We start from the raw sequence: 22,819 nt of genomic DNA, 5'->3' as shown, positions 1-22,819 counted from the left end.
AGTGTTCATACAGCAAGTAACATCTGCAGTCTAGGCCTGATCTGTCACAGGGACTTTACTATAACAAAGGAAATAACCCCAAACAATGTGTGTTTCACAACTTGCACAGTGAATTAAACAAATGTGGTTTCTTCTCTAAGAACAGATATTTTTTCCAAAGAAGCTCTTTCCAGATTTACAGCTCATGCTACCAGAGCAATTCCTCTTCCCCAAAACCTTTTTGCCCTGTGAGGTACTATTTCAGAGCATGAGCCTGGAGCTGCCTTGCTTCCTGCTTAGGTCAGGCTTGGTCAGCAAACAGCTGCACAAAGCCCTTCAGCCAGCAGACTTGACTTTACTTACTGTCTCATTATCCTTTTGCTTTGCTGAGTCTTCAGTAAGTTCTGTGAGGTCCCTCTTCATGAAGCTGTAAGTTGGGTTAGTGTGCTCATTGCTGTGACTCTTTCTCAGCTGATGCTCTCAGCTCACCCAAGCTGTGATTTTTCTCCTGCGTATTTTCTCTGATAGGTAAAGCCAGCACTTTTCTTTTAACCCTGGGCATTTGAGGAGAGAGCATTTCCAGCCCTGACATTTGCTTCTGGACCCGTTGAACTCCCTGTTCTCTCTGGATTAGTAATGGTGTGTGCAACTAGACATCACCTTTGAATGTTTGCTTTCACTTGTTCCTCAACACTTGCTGCAGACAGGCTTTATTCTGTGTCACACTCAGTCAATCTTTGGCACTCAGTGCTTGGTTAATTGTACTATTTTTCAGGATGTTATCTTGCCCTTGTAGCACCATAAAAGGAGAGGGGAGAAAACCCAATGGCTTTGAGGAAACAAAGATCCAGCCTAGCACTACCCTGATACATGATCTCAACCACGTCATCTTATACTTGGTGGGAAGCGTGCTGTACTTAGGTATCCGGTTTGCTTGAAGATGTTATCTTCTGGAGCCATCCAATCTGTAAGAAAAGCATGTCAGATTTTCCTGGAAGCATCCTGCAAAATACCAGAAGTAAGGCCAGAGTGCTTCAAGGGATCTTCTCTTAACAGCGTGGGGGTTTGGCTTGGTACCACCCCTGAGTACTGGGGTTCAAGTCTGATGTGTGTTCCCATCACACCTAGCACTGTTCTGAGCTCAGAAGGACAAAGTGATGCTTTGCTGATTGGTGCTTGACACCCCATAATAGAAAATTCTGACCCATACAGAGACGTCATGTCACCTTTTAGCACAAGCTGCTTGCAGGTGATGAACTCTGGACCATGGCATTGGATTTGTGTGATCACAAGTCAGGTCAGCTCTCAGAGACATGACACCAGCCTGCGCTGAGACGTGGCAGACTCGGTTTCCCTCCTGCTCTCCCCATCTTTGTTCTCTCATGCTTCCCCCCATACTGCCAGCAGAATCTCCTGGCTTCCTTTGTCCTAATGCTGCTTCCAAACTTTTCCCTGAATTCTTGAGCATATAGGAGACCATGAAATCATCACCCTACAAATGAAGTCCCCTTTGCACTGCTCCCTCATCCATCGATCAGCTCCTCTTCTCCACTGTAGGAAATCCAGGTCGACAGGTCTTGATGCCTGTGGCTGCCATCATGTTCTTTCAGAAAACACTGAGTGACTTTTTCCTTGTTTCTAACTCAAACACACTGTTTATGGGGTTGTTTCAACCTCACCCTTCGCATTCTGGTCCCGCTTGTCTCTGATGAGTGTGATTGCTCTGTGTCTCTGATATTATGAGTGGAGTATTTCATCATTATGCAGAAACACTTTGTAGGCTTTGCAATTAGGTGATGATCACTAGAAATCTAAGGTTGACTTTTAAATAATTATTCCTTCCTCCATCTCTGCTTCTTATGATCCAGTGATTTTCTTTTCCAAACTTCTGAACTTTGAAACCTCTTTCACATTCCCATGGTTTCAAAATTAAAAATATCAGTGATGGGTCCTCCTTGGAGTACTGCATCTCCTGCAGGTTTCTTTTGCCTGTTGTACCTAGCTCCTGTCAGATTTGAAGAGAACTTATTTTGAGGTGATGTTTCATTACTTAACTTCCTCTTTTGGAAAAGGATGGGGTGTTTTTTCTGTTTTAAGAAGCTGTTAATGTGTGTTTCCTAGTACGGCTCTGAGTGACTCTGTGTAAAGACTTCTGGCAAGTTCATGAGTCTCCCATCTGTCTGTTGGGACATTTTGATTCCTGAAGTAGCAGTTGTTGGCAGGTGACTGCCAAAGTGTCCAGGAATCCTCTGCTAAACTATCCATACCTCACAGGGCTAAAAAACCTTTGAAGAATGCTGCTTGTATTTGGTACATGAGCCTATTGTGAGAGACTTACCAAAGCCCTAAAAGTAGCATCATGTGAAGCACCAAGGTGGTGCTTTGTGTTGGAGGAAATACTGCTACTGGTAGGAATTTACACTCCCTTCAGAAAAGTCAAACACTGTGCTGGATTGAGGGTGGTTTTAACAGTTAGGGTGTTAGGGATTTGTTTAATTGATAAGCCTGAGGGAGAAATTAGTAAGAAAATCACTGAGGAGGAAAGGTTAGGTATAAAATATTATTCTTCAGGAAGTAAATATTACATGAAGGAGCCTGAATGGGTCACAAACCATTGTCAGCAGTAAAGGTGTCACCTTGTCTCAGTACCTTATGTTGACCGACTGAAATACTCTATATGAAATGAATTGCTTTCAGCTCACAGAGCACAGATTTGTGCAGCACAGAGTGCAGCTTAGGATAAGTTCAGGTTAAAACACCCCAAAGTGAATGTGAGTGATGAGTTACCAACTTGCTACAAAAGGTGTTTGCTGCAGGTCAGTCAAGGAACACGTCGTGAGGGTGGCCTGGCAGCCAGAGTCCATCTGCTCTGGAAATCAGATGCCTGAGTCTCCAGTGTGGCTTGTCCTCCACTGGCCCTGGCACTGCCTCTTTCCAAAATGGAAAAAAAATAATCAAATAATGTCAGTGAGACAAGACTTGAATAAATTTGGGGTTCAGGGAGGGGTCACATTGGTCTTTCAGGGTGAATAGGTCTGTTGAGATAGGAAACAATGGCATCTGAAGGAGAGAGCACGCACCAGGCTTGAAATGATTTTCACTTTAAAGGGGGAAGGGTGGAATTGTAAACATATGTCTGTGATCTAAGGAGAAATCCTTGAACCTGTTACTGTCATGCAAGCAGCAGTTGTTTGTGGAGTGTGACTGATGTCCAGTAGAATGTAAAATATCTTGAGCTGAAAGGCCTTGGGGATATCATTAGAAAATGTCAGTGTCCCCCTCAGGATAGTCAGATAGCGTGTCAAGTGTCACTTTGCCTGATAGTAAAGAAACTTCTTCTTTGCATCAAAGGAGAACTGTTGAAAATGCATTTTTCAGGATTAACTTAGAACATAAAATTTACTGAGCGTGCTCCCTGCATTAGGGTGTTTGTTTGGGGATCTGGTTAGCAGCCTGGGTGGCTTTTTTTTTTTAATAAAGGAGGTTTTTTTCAATATCTCCAAATCTTCTGAGGCATTGAAAGCCTTGGTTGAAATAACCTAGCTCCTCACCTATTTAAAAACCTTTCTTTCCTATGAATATATTGCCTGAAAAAAACACCAGTCCAACACACTGCAAATTAAAGATCTTTCACTCTGCCCATCTTTGGAGCTCTACTTTGTACACAGGGTTATTTGATCATGCTTGCCGCAGGCTTCCCAGACATCAAAGCACAGTTTGAGATGGAACTCGGTACCCCACTGTAATACTAGCTAGATATCTACCTGGTTGATTGGGGATTATATGATTTATTTTTCTTTTCTGACTTACTGTTTGCCCCCTGTGGGGGCTGCCTTCTGTGCAGCGGATCCATGTTCAGCCCTGGTTCCTTACAGCCCGGTTATCAGAGGGGGCTCCTTATGTCTTGCTAAAATCTGCCTCTTCCTGGGGGATGTTGAGGCAGCATCTTAATCACCTTCCCAGGCAGGCTGCACAGGCAGTGTTGTCGTTATGGGCTTTCAGTGTTCTTGTGTTCATTGGGTATGTTGGAGTGTAATGTTTCCTAGTGGATAATAATAACTCGGTGCTGTGTGAATATTAAAAGAGGCTCGAGTGTCTCTGTTAGGAAAAGGGATTAATGCAAAAAGGCTTTTTTAAGAGCAGAGCTATGATGTGGAACCAAATCCAGCCTGGTGTCAGGTCTGGCCTTTCTCAGGTTCTGGGTTAGTAAAAGGTGTGTCGTATGTCTGTGCTCCACTGCCCAGAGTTTAACAAACCAGTAAAGACTTAACTGAAACGGGCTGGGTCTCCTCCCTTTCCACCTTTCCGTCTGGTGGAGAAAAGAGGAGAAAAATCTAAGTGGGAGGAGGCGATGGCCACATGATAGCTCTGCGATGGGTTGCTAGAATCTCTCCTTCCAGAGGGATGGGTGAGGTGGTTGTGCAATTGTGTAGATTAAGTACAACAGAGTCAAGAAAAGCAGTTCCTTAATCCTATTTCTCTCTCTCTTCTCCCCTCACTCCATCCTTTTCATTCCCTGTTATTCATACTTTTTGTTTTTCTTTTTATTATGGTTTTGTTTAATCTCTTTTTATTCATCCATGCCCTTTTATATTTCCATGGGACACTGTTTTGTGCGCTGTCTGCTCCTGGGCACCGCACACAGCTCACCCTTTCTTTCTCCAATCAGGATGGCGGCCTAGTGGAAGAGCCCACTACTTCACCATTTTTGCCTTCACCAAGCCTGAAGCTCCCCCTTTCAAACAGTGCACTCCCTAATCAGACCCTGGGCGGGATTGCCTCAGGGCTGGGCATGCAAAACTTGAATTCTTCTAGACAGGTAAGGCTGTTGGGGAGATCCCCAGTTGAATGTCAGCTCTCTTGGACTCGCTGCTAGTGCCCATCACTTCCCCAGGGAAAACGTTGTGCACACATTCAGTTTAAAGCACCAACTTTGTTCCTGTGAAATGCCAGTGAGAAACTACCTGCTGTGTGTAAATGTTTCACCTTATAGGACATAAACCAACCGCTTAGTTGTAATTAGCCTGCTAATTACACCCATCCATTGAGAAGAGCCTGTGGTATTACAGATTTATACCACTGAACCCTGCTCTAGCTCTGCCTTGATTGATGTGAGGTTCCTCTTTTTTTTTTGGAGGCGTTGCTAACTGTCACAGACTCTTAGGGCAGAGACATGTCTCGAATTCGTCTTTCCTGGCTGGCATAATTATTCAGCGATGAGATGGGTGAGAAGTGATGGGGGCTTTTTTATTCCTACTCTTAAGTGTCAAGACAGCTCGTAGCTTTGACAGGTGGTGAGAAGGAAACTCTGCTTCTAGCACCTCTGGTCAAATGCAGCGTTGTGGCTAAAGGGGTATTTTGGCCCCTGGGTAGAAGGAACATGCTGAAAGGGAAAGAAAGGGAACGGAGATGGAGGGGAAGATTCATAAACACGATGAGACTGAGAGGTCACGAAGTACTGCTGATTATGTAAAGGTTATTTCTGCTGTATAAATTGAAGCTCCAGCAAAGATAAGAAATAACAATGCAGAAAAACTCCTCTGTATTGTTCTGTGGTGGCTCTTATTACACATATTCTTGTTAATTCTCTGAAGGCAATACCTGTCCGGCACCTGCAGCCTGAAGCATATCTTCCAGAAGTGGTGGCTGGACTAATAGCATGTCCATTATCAGTAGCTTTGTAAAAGAGCTAACTAAACCAGGATTTTGGGGATGCTGTGGGCTTCATGACCCCGTTCACCTGCCCCTTGGTGCACAAATACAAACATTTCTGGCAGGTCCTTTTCATTGTTCATCTTGTGACCCTCTGGGGTTCTGCATCCTTAGAAAAGGATCTTCAGCTTCAGCTGCCTTTTGGTCAGGCATCTGTGTACATCTTTCAAGGGCTGGGATGTTGTTGGGTACCTGGTGATCTTTGCCACACCTGATCCTCAACCCAATAGTCAGTACGGGCTCGCTGTACTGGGTTCTGTCCCTGTCGTAATCACTGAGGAGAGAGTCTGTGGATAAGTGACTGTCAGGGTACAGGTCGAGTGATGTCTTTTAAATGCTGATGTCTTTCCTGTCCTGCTGTAGATACCGAGTGGCAATCTGGGTATGTTTGGCAATAGCGGAGCAGCACAAGCCAGGACCATGCAACAGCCGCAGCAACCGCCAGTGCAACCTCTTAATTCATCCCAGCCTAGTCTTCGTGCTCAAGTGCCTCAGTTTCTATCCCCTCAGGTTAGACAGTGCTTCCACTCTTGAGTTTCTCCTTTCCCTGGAACTATTCCATATGCACTCTCCTTCCCATATGCATTCTGTGGTGCTCCTGAGGCTTTGCAGCTACTGTTGGCTGGCTCAGTGTGTTGATTTATTTACTAGCTAGTAAGTGTGTGCCATGGGTACAATGCCTTTGTGCACAGACTCTGTACATTAGTTATCTGATGGGCACGTTCTCTTGGTCCCTTTTGCAAAAAGTAATGTTTTTAGAGAGCTGAGGAGTTTGTGTTCAGCTGTTTTCCTATAAATGGATGTTTGAGTGTGGTTATTAAGATTTGTATTAGAGTCTCATTAAGATTTTTTTGATAGTTCATGGTGGTACTTCTGGTAATAGTCATATTTTCCAGCTGATGTCTTGTGACTCTTATTAATGGCTTACACGGTTGCCAGTGTTAAAAATAAATGTACAATATTTAATACCCTTTTTCTTAGGTTCAAGCACAGCTTTTGCAGTTTGCAGCAAAAAACATTGGTCTCAGCCCTGCACAGTTAACCTCGCCAATTAATAATCCTCAGCATATGACGATGTTGAACCAGCTCTATCAGCTGCAGCTGGTAAGTTAAAGTACATGGCAAGTAAGCTCTAAATGAGAATTGAAAGCACAGAGATAGAATCAGTGAATGGCTAACTGAATTTGTGAATGGACATGAAAGATCTTTAAACAATCAGCAGCTGATTTCTTTGGTAGAGTTTCTTTTCAAGGAAACAAAATCATGGGGTTTGCCTCAAGCTTAGTAAATAATCATTTGTGCAATAATTATCCTGCACAGCTGATCAGTGGAACTAGAAAGTCAGTTGTCTTTGTATTGGTACTGAGTAACAGAGTACATTCTCCAAGAGCTCTGATCTGCATGGTACATGCCAACCTGCACAACTGACTGACCAACTGGAAAATTTGTATCACAACAGAGAGGAATTTCCTGTAATTAATTGGAATTTGTATGAAGCACATTGTGTCATAAGAATTGCTTGTTCCCAAAAAGTTGTGCAATTGTGATGTATTTGCAAATTTTACATAGATATTTGTGTATATGGGAATATTTAATTGGAGTTTACAAATATTTTAGAAGTAGATACTGCTAACATCTAGAGTTAAACATGAAATCGAGCATGACAAACTTGCTCAGTCACTGATCTTGGAGTGCTAGTAACAGTGTTTGATGCTACTATTGATTTCTGGTGGTGTTTCCTGGTTTTAAGGAGCACAGCATAGATCTCATGCCATAGTAATAATCCAACAGTACCCAGCTACTTGAAAAAATACTCACACAGAACTTCTTTGGATTTTAAATTCACATGTTTCAGAGAAACGCCATAGGGAAAATAAACCCTAAATTACCATTAACCCAAATAAAACTGTGAAATTTTGGGGGAATAAAGCAGCACAAAGTGGTGTCAGAACTCCAAATGGCCAAAAGTCACATTTTATCCTGTTATGTGATGTAATAAGCTCCTATTTTAATTTTTGCTTTGTAATATTTTTTCCAGAAAATACAAAAAAGGTTCCTATCTTTAATGAACATTTATTGCTCACAAACTTACTCTGATTTTTTCCTTTTTTTATGCTTGTTTATAAACACTGGACTTAAGTATTTGAGAGTACTCTCATAACAAGATTGTAACTTTTGCTACCTTGACTGTTTTCAGAAAACTGATGTATCTGTCTGTTTTATAAAGTTCCAGCAAGTTCCAGCAAGCTTGTTCATTCACCCTGCAGTACATGTGAGGACCTCTGACCTCTTGTGCCTCTCTTGCAGGCGTACCAACGTTTACAAATCCAGCAGCAGATGTTACAGGCTCAGCGTAATGTTTCCGGACCCATGAGACAGCAGGAGCAGCAAGTAAGTTTGCCTCTCAGTTCCATCTCTCCATTAGAATTGGGTTTCCTGGCTCCAAGAGATTGTACAGCGTTATTCCACAGCAGCTAAAGCAACCCTAGAAACAAGAGTGTGTTGCATGGCTTGAGTGTTGAAAAGGGAAAGATTCACAGAGTTGTAGGGGTGGGAAGGGACCTCCAGAAATCGAGTCCAACCCCCTGCCAGAGCAGGGTCCCTGGGACAGGTCACACAGGGCAGCATCCAGATGGGGCTGGAATCTCTCCAGACAAGGAGACTCCACACCCCCTGGGCAGCCTGTCCCAGGGCTCCCTCACCCTCACTGGGAAGAAGTTCTTCCCCAGATCAGTGTGGAACTCCCTGTGTCCCACTCGAGGCCATCGCCCCTTGTCTTGTCCCCACAGACACTGAGAAGAGGCTGCCCATGTCCCCTTGCATCCCACACTTCAGATATTGATCAGATCCCCTCTCAGGCTTCTCTTCTCAAGGCTAAACAGCCCCAGGTCACTCAGCCTTTCCTCATAGGGGAAATGCTCCAGGTCCTTAATCATCTTTGTCGCCCCTCTGCTGGACTCTCTCCAGGAGATCCCTGTCTCTTGTGTATGAGAGAGTGCTAGGGTGGTAATACAGCTACTTCACAGCGTTCGGTTAGCAGAGGAAAGCCCTTCAACCCCTACTTCAGTCAGGTGTTATTTGTAAAGACATCTATCATATTATTTCACAGTAGAGAAAGGCACAAGGAGTCCAGAGTCTTTTTGTTCAACTGAGCATTTATTGATTCTTTCTCTTGCCAGGTTGCACGTACAATCAATAACATGCAGCAGCAGATCCAGCAGCACCAGCGCCAGCTGGCCCAGGCCCTGCTTATGAAGCAGCAGCCTCCCCCTCCACATCTATCTTTGCACCCCTCTGCAGGCAAATCAGCCATGGATAGCTTTTCACCCCATCCCCAGGCTCCCGGCCTACCTGACCTGCAGACCAAAGAGCAACAGTCTTCACCGAACACCTTTGCTCCTTACCCTCTTGGTGAGTGTCCCTCGTTAAAAGCCTTCAGTGGGAAATAGGCAGGTTGGAGTGTATTTTATTAATTCAGCAGCTAAATATTTTGCTCTGCAGCATAACAAATAGGGAAATAAAGGATTGTATTATTAAATCATGCCAAAACAAAACAGTGATGCTACATGCCTGGTCAGTTTGAAGGAACACAGAGGGAGGTGTTTGTGTGGATGATTCAGTGTTTTGAAAACATGACTGGTAAGGAAAAAAAGAGTTTTCTGCTCAGTTTAGTATAAGGAGAAGATTTAAGAGACGTGCAGGAATCTTCAAAACCCTAAAAGACAGCTTTGAAGAAGTTTTCCTGCATGTGGCTAATGCAAGAGGTGATAAACTTTGGTTGCATAAAAGGAGATCTAGTTAAACATGAAGGATCCTTTGCTTGCTTTAAGCAAAGAGGAGCACTGGAATAAATTATCTGGGAAGACTTGTGAGATCTTCTTCATCAGTCATTCTGCGGTAGGTTAGGCGTAGATCTGTCAAGAGTGATTGATGTCAAAATAATCGATTCGGCCTTGAGACAGGGTGAACAGAACAACCTTTCAGACCTGTTTGCTGTGATTGTTTGATGTATGCTACAGACTTCATTATGACATAAAGGAATTAATTTAATCTCTTTGTGACTCTCTTTATGCTGTGTACAATAGAATTGCCAAGCTTTATCTACCATGCAGCAGTTAAGAAGGTAATTCTGACTGCTGTGGTGAGCTGTTAGAGTGGGGAGCATCAGAAGGCAAAAGAATTTATGAATTAAAGGGCTAAGTCTAAGAGGTTCTTATCATATCTCTGCTTCCTGTGATCTGCTAACATTCAGGTTTATATATCAAAAAGGACCCAGATTTGTGTCACAGAAGCATGTCAGAATTATTCCTTAAATACAGCCCAGGTGATTTCTGTTCTGTGTGTACAAAATATATGGCCAAGCTGCACTGTACCTGCTCTGATGAATAGCAGCTGCTTCTAATGACCTTTTAATTAGCTGCTTTGTTTGGGGGTTTTAATGTTGTTGCCAAATCAAGTGGCAGGCATCATGGGGTGTGCTGCTGAGATGTTATAGGGGTATTTTGCCTTAGCAGTGGGATGCTCCCAATTCTTCTCTGGTTTAAACATAGCTCCCTGGTGCATTCTTCCAGGATGCCTTTTCTGAGACAAGTGAAGAGCCTGCAGGTAGCAATGCTGACAGCTTGAAAACCTTATCCCTGCATCTCTTCTCTTTTTGCCTTTTAGCAAGGTTTTAACCTTTTAAGGTTAAGCTGGCTAGAGTTAGACTGGTATTCCCACAAAAGCAAAAGTTCCTGACAGCAGGTTGAAAACGTGCATAGTAAATTACTATACATCCATACAGCTGCATCAGTAATTTCTTCAGCTGGATTTTTAAACACACATTTCACCCCCCCCCCAGTACATTATGGGTATCTAATGACCTGTTTCCCCTCAGCTGGACTGAACCCGAACATGAATGTAAATAACATGGACATTACTGGTGGTTTGTCAGTGAAGGACACTTCTCAGTCCCAGTCTCGCCTTCCTCAGTGGACACACCCCAACTCAATGGATAATCTGTCTAGTGCTGCTTCTTCTCTTGACCAGAACTCCAGCAAGCACGGTATGTTGCATTGAACCTTGGTATCAGCCTGGCTTTGTGAGGCTTGAGTCATCCTGCAGTTGTCATTTTTGTCTCATGTTACTGGTTTTGGGAAGTGGTTGGCACAGCACGAGCTCCCTTTGAGAGGATGGTGTTTTGAAGATGATGTCTGCAGTCACATTCAGCAAGGCATTTGAAGGTCTTGCAGCTCTCACTTCCTACGTGCAGTGGAGGAATGTGTTTTTCATTTGCTGCATTTTTTTGCTCAGAGCATGGAGTTCAAGTTAAACAAGCCATGAGTGTTGGCAAAACAAGGCCCACAAGCTTCCCCTTACTCCAGGTCTGCGTACCTTCAATCCAAAATAACTTTACATTGGCTTTCTCCAACAGTTTTTCCAATAGCATCAACTGTTCACAGCTGGTCCTGTGCAAAGGCATGATGGATTACCTCATTACCCACCCTGGGAGTTAGGAGCACAGACTTCATATTTTCCAAGAAGTGATGGCTGATCTGTTTGAACACCTTTATCCCAAACGCTTCCAGTATCCTGAGCCACTTCTTTGTTTCCTGTCCCAAGTTTATTCTTTTAGAACTTTATTGTATCCTGGATTTTATTATGAGCAGCATGGCTTACTTCTCTTTTGTTCTGCAAGGAGCTGTACTGCTTACAAACTGTTGGTTGATGGTTTGTGGTAGCATGAGAGTGACCCATTTCAAGTCATCCAATGAATGCCATACCTTGGAAGGGATGAGAAGGGGGCTTCCCTATGCTGATATTCCTTAGCATGCAGCCTGAGCAAATTCTTGTTTACCATGAGTGTAATGAGTTAAATTAGCCCATCTCTTTTTAGCAGTAATGTGAATTTGAGTGTTTGTTGTACCAGCAGTGTATCCCACAGTTCTAACTCCTGGCAAGGCTTCAGAGGCTGCATAGCCTTGCTTACTGTGGTTAGACTGAATTTTCTTCTTCATCTTTTTAATCCAGAAAGAAAAACAAGGGGGGGGAAAAAATACCAAAATACAAGGGTTGATGCAATTCCATACCCAAAATTAGTTCTGCTGCTAATCAAAGCCTTTCCATTTCATTCATGTCAGGTGCTATACCTGGAGGTTTAAGTATTGGTCCTCCAGGAAAGTCCTCCATCGATGACTCTTACGGCCGCTACGATCTGATTCAGAACAGCGACTCGCCCGCCAGCCCGCCCGTAGCTGTTCCTCACAGCTGGTCACGTGCCAAAACTGATAGTGATAAAATTTCCAATGGCTCCAGCATTAACTGGCCACCAGGTAAGGAAATACAAAGCCTTGGTGTTAAACTGATCTCGGTTCTGTTTACTGAATCATCCTGCCTTGGGATGCACAGGAACTTGGGAGAATTCTGACTTGATATTCTCCTCTTGTTGTTGTATTTGAAACAGAGTTTCATCCAGGAGTGCCATGGAAAGGACTGCAGAATATCGATCCTGAAAATGACCCTGATGTTACTCCTGGAAGTGTTCCAACTGGGCCTACCATAAACACCACGATACAGGATGTGAATCGCTATCTTCTCAAGAGTGGAGGTAAACAGACACTTCTTTCACACCTCTCTATGCTTGCTTTGTCTGGCAAAAAAATGACTTAAGGTATTAGGGATGTAGTGTGCATGTGATCCTAACAACTCTGCTCTGAACTCTCACTGCAAATCCAGAAACACTCGATTCTGATAGGGAACTAGTATGTTTACCATGGAAATGTCAATATTTTTTAATATTGAAAAAGGCAGTTCAATTAGAAAGGCTGTTAGAACTGCTGGGCTCACTGGCAGTTCCTGTAACCTGTACCACTTGGTTGTGAACAAGATTTTGCTCTCCAGACTGACCAACCTCTTTCATATGCTTTGTGAAATGCTCAGAAGACAAAATACAATGGTTCCTTGGTGTTGCTGAGGCAGCATGCTTCTGTCACACTAATTAATTGTAGCTTTGTTAGATCAGTCAGCAAAATAAATCAGAGCTGGTTTATCCCCAAAACCATCAAAGAAAAAATAAGGAACTGACAAGTAAACTAGTACTTCCCAGTGCCATTTCCATTCCTTTTGTCTTACTGGTGCTTAATCCAGAAATAAAAGGGTGTTCTCTCAAACAATAAACCATTGGAACCATGCTACTTGTTAACTAGAGGTACTGAAATTGGATTGAGGGAAAGGTGGCTCATTTTGATTGTGACCAGCGTGCTGAAACGGGCCAGTTGCCTGCACACTGGTGCACACAGGAGTAGCACAATCAGGGGGTCAGGGAGGACCTGTCAGGATTGAAACCATGGGGTTTGTTCTAGTAGTTGCATCTGTGTAAAATGTAAATCAGAACTGTGCTTGAAATGGGTTTCCAGCTCTGGGCTTGTTAGCTCAGGTGAGGGGGTGTGAAACATGAGGGGAAGCAGGCAGGGGCTTCAGTCCTGGAATGATTTTGGGTTTTCTCTTACCAGAAAGTGATCTTTATTGAAGCTGAACCATGTGTGTACATAAATAATGTTGAATCAACTTTTAATGACCCCAGTGTATTTCACAGGGCAGGCAACCTGGATGGTTTGAAGTTATTGTAAGAAAATTAGAAAGACATAATTCAGTCACAGGTCAGGTGGGGTGCACCCAAAAATACTCCCTTTAGGCTGAAAACCAAGCCTTACAGAGCCATACCTGTAGTTAGGTGATACCTACTGTGGGTCTTAGAAGGATGTATACATTCCCTCTCTTGGTGCATAAGCTGTCTTTGGGAAGAAGTAGTAATTATGCTACTTGGAGAAAGGGCAGTATAAGATGATCTTTGCAGAAGTAAAAAGGCTCTCAAGAGACAAAACCTTCTGAAAACCAGTGACTGTTGGGACCCACAGACACTTCCTTTCCTTGTTAGCTTTTTAGCTTGTTAATAACACATTTTTAATACAAAATGCAGTTGCCAGATCTCCTGTAACCTAGGTGTTTGCTCCTAGGTAAATTCTCTGTGACTGTCAGTACCCCTTCACTAGAGGAGAGTGAGGCTTTCATGACATGCTGCCAGGAAGAGCCTGTCTTTGAGTCCTGCAGCTCGAAGTACCCGGATGGTATTAACAGAGCTGATCTCCCTTTAGAGGCCAGGCTGTGCTGTGTGCTGTCCTTGCACTGTACAAACCTAAGCTCGTGGGTGGATTTTTGTTTTACCATTGCTAATGAAGCTTTGCAGGGTCAGCTGCTGTGAGCTGACTTAGCCACGTGGAACCAGGAGCGGTTTCAGCTCTGTGGGCATACAAACCTTTGAATCTGATATAATTCCCTCACTCCTGCCTGGGGACAAGATTATTTCCTGAGAATGCCTTGATGTAGGGTTACTTTGCTTGAGACTGATGGCTGCATTGGTGCCCTCTGCAGCGCAGGGAGTCTGGATAAGGTGAAGTTTGATTTGCTGCTGTTCTGGGTGAAAATATAGCCTGTGTTTTTCATTGAGCTGAGAGGGATGAGAGTGTCCTTTTACTTCCTCCCTTCTGTCTCAGTACAGTGCTCTTTTCCAAAGGACCTGCCTGTGTTCATTAGTCAGATAGAGATATTTCAGTATCACGGTCCATCTCCATATGTCAGGAATGATCCGTCTCCTAGGATACACACACAGAGAGAATACTTCCAGCTCCTCTGGTCATTATGATGAAGATATTTTATTTTATGTTCAGTTTCTTCCACTTGCTGCCAGTAAGGAGTTTGTGTATATGCTTAGATAGCTCTTCAGATTGTAAATGATTTACCAAGATGGTTTCAGGCTATTTCATTTAATGTTGCCAGTTTGAGAAGAGATTGCTGAAATATATTCTTCCCTTACTGGAAGTCTGCAAAAATCTAAAGGTGTTTGTGGGCATTAGATGTAGGAGAAGTGCTTACCTTGAGTAATTTAGGACAAATCACCCATGGTAAGAGGTTAGTTTGTCATAAACATCTATGCTCATCTACAGTGGCCATTGCTTAAGTCAGCTGGCAGAGCACCTTTAATAAATGAAGCCTGTTCCTTGAGATTAGACAGTTTAACACTGATTTTTTGGGAGCCACATAACTTAAAGGAAAAGCAGAGTTTATCTTCTGCACAGGTGCTAGTACATTTACTACTGTGCCAGTTTTCTTCTCTACTAAAGACTTCTGCTTCACTTTATCATGCTTTCTATAACATTTCATTCCTAGACTTCAGAGACCAGGCTGATTAAGGAAAAAATGCCTTGCATGGTTTGTATTTGCACACAGTAGATTTGCTTATGTCACACCAAACATCATTATGCCCATCTTTCTTAGTTGCTTCTCTGCTGGTTCTGCAGGGTCATCCCCAACATCATCTCAGAATGCCACGCTGCCTTCATCGAGTGCCTGGCCGCTTAGTGCCTCCGGCTACAGTAGCTCTTTCAGCAGCATTGCATCAGCACCTAGCATTGCAGGTACGACAAACGGCCTTTCTACTTTCACATCCTTCTGCATTCTGAGAAAAAAAGGCCTTAGAAAGTGCTTTCTCAGTTCTTACAGTAGCGCTGCTATAGACAGGAGCCTATATTGTAGTCCTGGAGTTAGGCAGACAGCTCTCCTGGCAGCTCTGCAGGAGCGCTGCATTGTATGCCTGGAATTGTGCTCAGGAGAAGTGGATTTACTCCACCTGGTGCCACCTGCTGTCACTCTCTGTTGGCATCGAGATCTCCTAATGATTTATTACAATTGCAGCATTGAGGAGGAGTATGCTACTGTCTAGGACCTCAGTGGAGCCCCTGCTAGACTCTTCCAGCAAGAGCTGAATGACATTTTCATTAAAGTTCACTGTTAAAAGTGAACCATCTTCAGCTCGGGGCAGAGCTTAGGGAGTACCTCAAGGAGGTGCTCTGCATGACTGTGAAGGGGTTGAGTTTGGGGCTCCTAAATGTCCTTTAATAGTCAAATCCAAAGCCTGATGCTCCCCTGAATGGCTGAGCTTGTAGATGATCTCAATATCACTTAATGAGCTATAAATTCTAGATCATCTCTATGCAAATCACTGAAAATTTCCTTGGGAACTGGCTAAATAACCAGTTTGTCCCCTTACAGAAATGTGTTGGGGCTGTTGTATGGATTTACATTCACTTCCTCATATCCAATCAACACAAACACCCCACTTTGACTAAATGAAGCTGGAGCCTCCAGGTCATACTGCAGAATGCAAACCAAAACAGCTTGGTTTGAAACATTTCACTCCAATGAAAGGAAAAGAAAGGAGCTTTTCTTTTATCTGCCATGCATTTCTGCTTTATTTGCTTTTGATTTTTTTTTCTAGCCTCATCTAGTCTTTGTGTTTAACCCCATGAGAAGTAGTCCCACAGCAACATCTGATCTGTGGTGATGTGCATGCGTCGTGTGCTGCCTCACAGGCTGAGCTGCTCTGAGTGCTGAAGCTCAGACCTCCTCCCTCTCCCCACCACCATTTTTACCCTTCCTGATGTCTTCACCATCACTGTCAAATTACTTCTGTCGCTGCAGTTTGCAGGAAGATGGGGGAGCAGTTGCCTCTTGACTTGAACTGTTATGATGCAGTAGAAAACCATGGGGTTCATACAGATAAACGGAGGCGATTTGGGGAATGTGTGTGTATAATACAGGCTGGGATTTGGTGGCTGGTAAATTCAGCTTTAGGACTAATAAAAACACTCCTCAATGACTGCCTGATGCAGAGTACTGACTCAGTCTAAGCTTAATCTGCCAGTTCAAACCTGGTTTGGGGGTTTTGTTCCCTAAATGACCAGATTTTTGCACGTTGGACTTTGTCAGACCAAATATTTTGTTGCTGTTGGCAGCCAACATTAAAACACTGAAGGCAGCATGATCACAGTCCCGTCTGCTCTGGCAGAGGGTGCAGTGATGTGACCCTTCCAGTCCACTCCAGTCTAGTGCTACTCCCATTAGGGACTGTGGGACTGTGCTGTGATGGGGAAATCAGACTCTGATTTCACAGTGTATGTTGGTACAAGGAAGACAAGCAGGGAGGTGTCAGCCTGAAGGTGAACAAGGGCTTTTGGTTTGGTATCCATAATATGATCCAATTTTACCACTCAGCCCCTTAAACTGTATTTGTTATCCTCAGGTTTTATAGTATTTTATCAAACTCTGGTTTGGGAGGAACAGGAATAAGAGAGTTTAAACACTGATCAGGGAAATAAACTGAGCAGTAAAAACCTACAAAGAGTGACAGGTTGTGATACCATCTAATCTTCTGAAGGCTTCATTTTTCTCAAAGACACTTGGAAAAAAAAAGAATATCTGTTACTTTGAATATTCAGAAAGACAGGTTTTGTTGGTCTTTGATCTTTGGAATTTTAATAATATATCAGAAGAACATAGGGATATCCTGGTTACTTTATATTGGATAAAATGAGTTGTGTAAGAAAGAAGGGTTAGGTTCTATCAAACATTTGAGTGGGGCAATCTCAAATTGGTTCATTATAATTCTGAAGAAATGAGATTTCAAATACTTAAGTCCATTTTCTGGTCTTTTTTCATGCATCATCTTACAAGAAACTGAAATAGTAGGAGATTTGAGAAGAGGGAGCTGTATGTGTTAGCAGGTGGTGTTGGATTGAGTAAACACAGAACTCTTTGGAAATGTAAATACTAGAAGTAGGTTCAAAGGATATGGGATTTCCATCACTGGATGATACAGAATGCTGTTGTTCTCTCTCCTGAGAGGTTGGAAGAGCATAAACAATGCAGAAGCTTGGTGATTATCCACCCTCCTTGGTGTAACAGCTGTTGCTAACTAAAAATGACACGCATCTTTTTTTCTATTTCAGGTAAATTGTCAGACATCAAGTCTACGTGGTCCTCTGGCCCAATCTCTCACACACAAGCCTCTCTATCCCATGAACTATGGAAGGTACCCAGAAACACTACTGCTCCTACGAGACCACCTCCAGGCTTAACAAACACCAAGCCATCATCTACGTGGGGTGCCAGTCCCCTGGGTTGGACCAGCTCTTACTCCTCTGGTACTCCTGACTTCTGTGTCTTGTAACACCACAGTGCCCTCTGATTTTTGGTTTCTTTCCTTTTGATTCTGTGTGTCAATAAGAAGGCACCCCATAGCATGCTGTTAGGCTCCAGAAACTTTAATGCAGATTTAATACAGGTTTAATACACGTGGAGCGTGTGTGTGTTTTGGGGATGAAGCTGATGTCTGGTTCTTCTAGTTGTGATGAGTTATAAAAGTGAAGCTCTCATCTTTCAGGTGGCCACATGAGTCATTTTATGTAGGAGTTGCCAATTAATTTTACTCCAACTAGGATTTTCTTTCCCTCCCCATTCCCTTCATTTCTAAAAATACATTTCAAACGTGTTTCTCATTTTGTGGTATGTTCTGTGTCTGCCTGTGAGGCTTCCAGATGAGCCACTCAGCCCACAGAGTGTAATACAGAACATGTATTTGGAGTGTGGAAGTGAAGCATTTTAGGACCTGATGGCATTGCAGGGCCCTCAGGGAATGCCTTCATCTTTTTCATGCAGGCTATTTTTAGATGTCATTGTTGTGCTTAAATACAAATACTAAAAAACCCCATGGATCTGGCTATATAAATGTATCTCTCATGTTTGTCAAGCATTGTCAGCTTGAAAAGTAAGTAATACATGTAATTTATAAAGCTGACTATTAATCTGCTTCCACCACATCAGGAATTAAACATTCCTCCCTCTTTCCATGTATTTTGTGTGGATTTTCTTCACCAAACCCCACCTGGTGGGCAGCTACTGGTACTGCCAGTGTTTTCTCTGGAGCCTGAGTGTGGGGATGGCTGTGGAACCAAAACACTGTGGTTTCTCAAATGCCACTCATAAAGATCAGGGTTGTGATGGCTTCTCATTGTAAACCACCAGCTGGAGGAGCAGGGTTTGTTGGTTATGTCCTCATGTCTTTAATCAGGACATTGTCAGTGCAGCAATACCTGTTCTGAATGAGTCCTGCACATCACTGGCCACACAGCAGAACGCTGCAGGGCCATACAGACCTGTGATAGTGAGCAGCAATCTGAGCTTGGGCATCTGAACTGCCTTTAAAAGGGGATTCTGGATTCATAATTCTAATGTAACTGGAAGATACTGCTTGTTGTGGTGTCATACCCACACCTGCTGGTTCTCCAACAGCTGTCCTGGGAATGTGAACAATGCCACAGGTCTCCTAAGGGTACCAAAAGGGTTTCATCCAGCAGCCTTCCCTTCTGAAGAAGGCAATCAGTCCAGATGTGAGGAGCTGCTGGAGGATTCCTTTTCAGCAGCAGAGCTGTTTCCTAGTGTGTGGTGATTCCAGCTAAGTTTTCATCCTGTAAAAGGCTCTAAGTGTTTTGTTGTGGGTTTGTGTTGTAGGTTCAGCATGGAGTACTGACAGCTCAGGGAGAACAAGCAGCTGGCTGGTTCTTCGAAACCTCACACCCCAGGTAAGTGGAACTGTACATAACTAGTGATGGAGAGAGATGTGGCACGTTTAAGGAATGAGAAGAACATTTATCAGCCTTGGTCATTTGAAGGGAAAATAATTATTCTGCTTTTATTACAAGTGTCTTGTCTTCTGCAGGGAATCTGTTAAGTTTTCAAAGTGCTGTCAAGTCAAATCTGAACTTTTGAGGCTGTAATTAGTCATTCAGTGAGCACCCTTTATTTGTCTATGTGTGAGTTTGGAGAGGAAGGATTTTTTAAAGCAGATGTGGAGACTGATCTGCTTTTCCTGTGGGTTTTTTTGTTGTTCTCCCAAGTTGGTCAAATCCTCCAGTCTTCCACATAGTGTCACTCACAAGGAAGGACATAAGCCACAAAGCCTTCAATGTAGGCATCCAAATGAATCGTGGGGAGAAATTATAGGATCATGGAATGTGTTAGGTGGGAAGAGACTTTCACATGACATCTAGTCCCACCCCTGCAGTGAGCAGGGACATCTTCACTAGAGCAGGTCACTCAGAGCCCCATCAAGCCTGAGCTTCAGTGTCTCCAGGGATGGGGCCTCCACCACCTCTCTGGGCAACCTGTGCCAGGGATCCACCACCCTCATATTGAAGAACTGTTTCCTAATATCCAACCCAAATCTCCCTTTTTCGAGTTTAAACCATCCCCCCTCATCCTATCACTCCATGCCCTTGGGATCAGCTCTTCCCCAGCTTCGTTACAGGCACCTTTCAGGGACTGGGAGGCCACTATAAGGTCCCCCTGGAGCCTTCTTTTCTCCAGGCTGAACCAGCCCAACTATCTCAGCCTGTCCTCATAGGAGAGATGCTCCAGCCTTTGGATCATTTTTATGGCCTCCCCTGGACACACTCCATGTACTTTTTGTGTTGAGGGCTCCAAAGCTATACTAATGAACAATGTGGGTTTCTCTTGACTTATTTCTGGACTTCTGAGGTCTTCTAATGATAAATAAAAATTCTGTCACTGAAATGGGGGAGTTTTGTGCACTGGACTGAAGGGAATGGCTCGCTCAAGACAGTCCACAATTACATTCTTTTTTCTTTCTTTCTTTCTTTCACCTCACTTTAGCTTTTAAAGCTTCTTAGTTAACAAGCATTTAAAGTTACAATGAAGAATATCTTACTGGTAACCTTTCCCTGCTTCCCTCTTCCCAGATTGATGGCTCCACACTGCGGACACTGTGTTTGCAACATGGCCCTCTGATAACATTCCACTTGAACCTGACGCAAGGGAATGCTGTGGTCCGATACAGCTCCAAGGAAGAAGCAGCCAAGGCCCAAAAGTCTCTGCATATGTAAGCTTCTGCTCTCTATTCCTCTCTTATTAAGCCACTTTGATCTCAGAAACAATTTCCTTAGGTGTTTATTTGCTAGGACTTGGTACTGATCACTGGTTAGTTCACTCTGATTTTGGAAATTACCTAATGAGAGAGAGAAAAAGATAACTGGGGGCTAGATACTCATGCACCTCTGAATAAGAGGTCATTTCACAACTTGATCATAGCTGTTCACCATTCATAGAATCCCAGACTGGTCTGGGTTGGAAGGGACCCCAAGGATCACAGAGCTCCAACCCCCTGCCACAGGCAGGGACACCAACCTCCAGGCCTGGAGCTACACAAGGTTGCCCAGGGCCCCATCCAACCTGGCCCTGAACACCCCCAGGGATGGGGCATCAATTCATAACATGCTCAGATGAGGATTTGTCATCTCTAAGATGGCAAAGAAGGGGTAAGAATTCCAGAGGAAGCTCGGAGAGAAGAGAGGCTTAGCTTAGAGAATAACAGAGAGGACAAAGTGATGATAAATAATGTGTTTGTGATGCTCACCTGTTTGAAAGGAGTTAGGAAAGAAATGAAAAGAGAGGAATGACAACAAAATATGCTTTGTAGGTGCAGCTTACCTTTTTAGTAAAGCAAAGGGACCTAATTACTACTACAGGTCCCACAGCCCAGGGCTCAGAAGTAGTAACAGCTACAACATCTTAGTAGGAGTGGAGAAGGGAAGGCGGTGTTACCAGGTGCTTGGGCACAGGCTGAGAAGCAGCACTTGAGCCTTTGCTCTCTCCTTTGCCAACTACAAAGTTTCCATCAAGCATGCTGGCTGTAGCAGTACTCATCCTGGTGCAAGGTGCCTGGGTTCTATTCTGCTCATGTTTCTGGCAGGTTAAAAAGAGCAACATTTTAACAAGGAGGCTCCTTTTCCTGGTTAGTTGATTTTAAGATACATGGCAAATGATTGAATCTGTGTCAGGATTTAAATACCAGAATATATTCTTCAAGGACAAATTAATGTGAAGAGAATTGATTTTTAAATTGTATTATAGTAAGTGTGTCATTATTGGCATCATTTGTTCCCATTACTGCTGGCATGCCTGTTTCTTGGTGCTTAAATAGAGCTCAGCCTCCCTGGTAGTTACACGAGGTGCTCACCTCGTGTGGCTTTGTGGGTTTGCCTGGGGATGCAGGAAGGTAAATAGAGAGTGGGACTGAGAAGTCTCAGTTTAAAACCGAGACTGGGACTGCTGAGATGTGGGTTCAGCTCAGGGGGACGGTGCGTTGACACCCATCTCAGCCATTGCCAAGTTCCCTTTGCACCCCTTGTTTCATATGCCCCCTCCACCTGTTGTTCTTTGCCCCCAAGGTGTGTCCTGGGAAACACTACCATCCTGGCCGAGTTCGCTGGCGAAGAAGAAGTCAACCGCTTCTTAGCCCAGGGCCAGCCGCTGCCGCCCACCTCCAGCTGGCAGTCCAACACTGGAACCAACCAGAGCCGCCTGGGCTCCTCGAGCAGCTCCCACGCCTTGGTGCGCAGCGACGCCGGGCACTGGAACGCTCCCTGCCTGGGGAGCAAGGGCAGCAGCGACCTGCTGTGGGGAGGGGTCCCTCAGTACTCCAGCAGCCTTTGGGGACCCCCGAGCACCGACGACGGCAGAGTCATCGGCAGCCCGACACCTTTGAATACTCTTCTTCCTGGTGATCTTCTCAGCGGGGAGTCCATCTAGGAAACAAGAGAAACAAAATGGAAATAACAATCATCAGCACTAAAGGAAAAACAAATATTCTAACCCTTTCCAGGCCCGGGCTTGATGAAGAACCCAGCTTTAACAGATCAGACTGGCAGCCCTTTTTTTTTAGTACCTCTGTCCTATATCGAATATGAAACTGCAGAAGTCCTTGTGAACTGTTTGGGAAACAGTATGGGCTCCTTTTGGTCAGTGTCACATGCTTAACCACAGGTTTTATTGGTTTTTTTTTCATGGCTTTTTGGTTTATGTTGTCTTTTTTTTTTTTTGTATGGTGATTTTAAAAAAAAAAAAACAAAGTATAAAAGCTGCTTAGAATAGGTCTATCATGAAGGGCACTTTTCAGAATTTGGGCTGGAAAGGGTTATTTTATCAACTGGGGGAGGGTTTGGGGGGGGGAGGGAAGGGGGAAATGAAAGCCTATTTAAATGAGCCTGTGACTATTATGCACATTACCAGAGGCGGACCCAATAATCAGAAAGGGTGAAGTGTGATATTTCCTGTTGGTACAGAAAAGCAACGGGGCAGAAACGGTGACTCTTGAACTGTACAGGTTGAGCGGGGAGGGGGAACGGGGGGGGAGGGCAGGGTTTGGGGTATCTCTGTGTCCACTACTCCCATGGATCTG

General features: G+C 43.9%; 1 protein-coding gene across 1 annotated transcript in view; it reads left to right on the top strand.

Moving 5' to 3' along the window:
• TNRC6C (trinucleotide repeat containing adaptor 6C) overlaps nucleotides 1–22,558 on the top strand; it is a 97,246-nt gene extending 74,688 nt beyond the window's left edge. The window contains exons 11-23 of the mRNA XM_084273534.1: nucleotides 4,625–4,798; nucleotides 6,055–6,201; nucleotides 6,673–6,795; nucleotides 7,999–8,082; nucleotides 8,871–9,102; nucleotides 10,568–10,735; nucleotides 11,811–12,002; nucleotides 12,134–12,277; nucleotides 15,027–15,143; nucleotides 17,514–17,708; nucleotides 19,075–19,145; nucleotides 20,322–20,461; nucleotides 21,810–22,558. Of these exons, the coding sequence (XP_084129660.1) occupies nucleotides 4,625–4,798; nucleotides 6,055–6,201; nucleotides 6,673–6,795; nucleotides 7,999–8,082; nucleotides 8,871–9,102; nucleotides 10,568–10,735; nucleotides 11,811–12,002; nucleotides 12,134–12,277; nucleotides 15,027–15,143; nucleotides 17,514–17,708; nucleotides 19,075–19,145; nucleotides 20,322–20,461; nucleotides 21,810–22,170 (2,148 nt within the window). The 3' untranslated portion in view covers nucleotides 22,171–22,558. The remainder of the gene's footprint in view (nucleotides 1–4,624; nucleotides 4,799–6,054; nucleotides 6,202–6,672; nucleotides 6,796–7,998; nucleotides 8,083–8,870; nucleotides 9,103–10,567; nucleotides 10,736–11,810; nucleotides 12,003–12,133; nucleotides 12,278–15,026; nucleotides 15,144–17,513; nucleotides 17,709–19,074; nucleotides 19,146–20,321; nucleotides 20,462–21,809) is intronic.
• The last annotated feature ends 261 nt before the right edge of the window (nucleotides 22,559–22,819 follow it).

Source organism: Gallinula chloropus, assembly GCF_964237585.1.
Source record: "Gallinula chloropus genome assembly, chromosome: 20".
Lineage (NCBI taxonomy): Eukaryota > Metazoa > Chordata > Aves > Gruiformes > Rallidae > Gallinula > Gallinula chloropus.
Note: the sequence above shows the minus strand (reverse complement) of the source record. Positions and strands in the feature narration are given on the sequence as shown.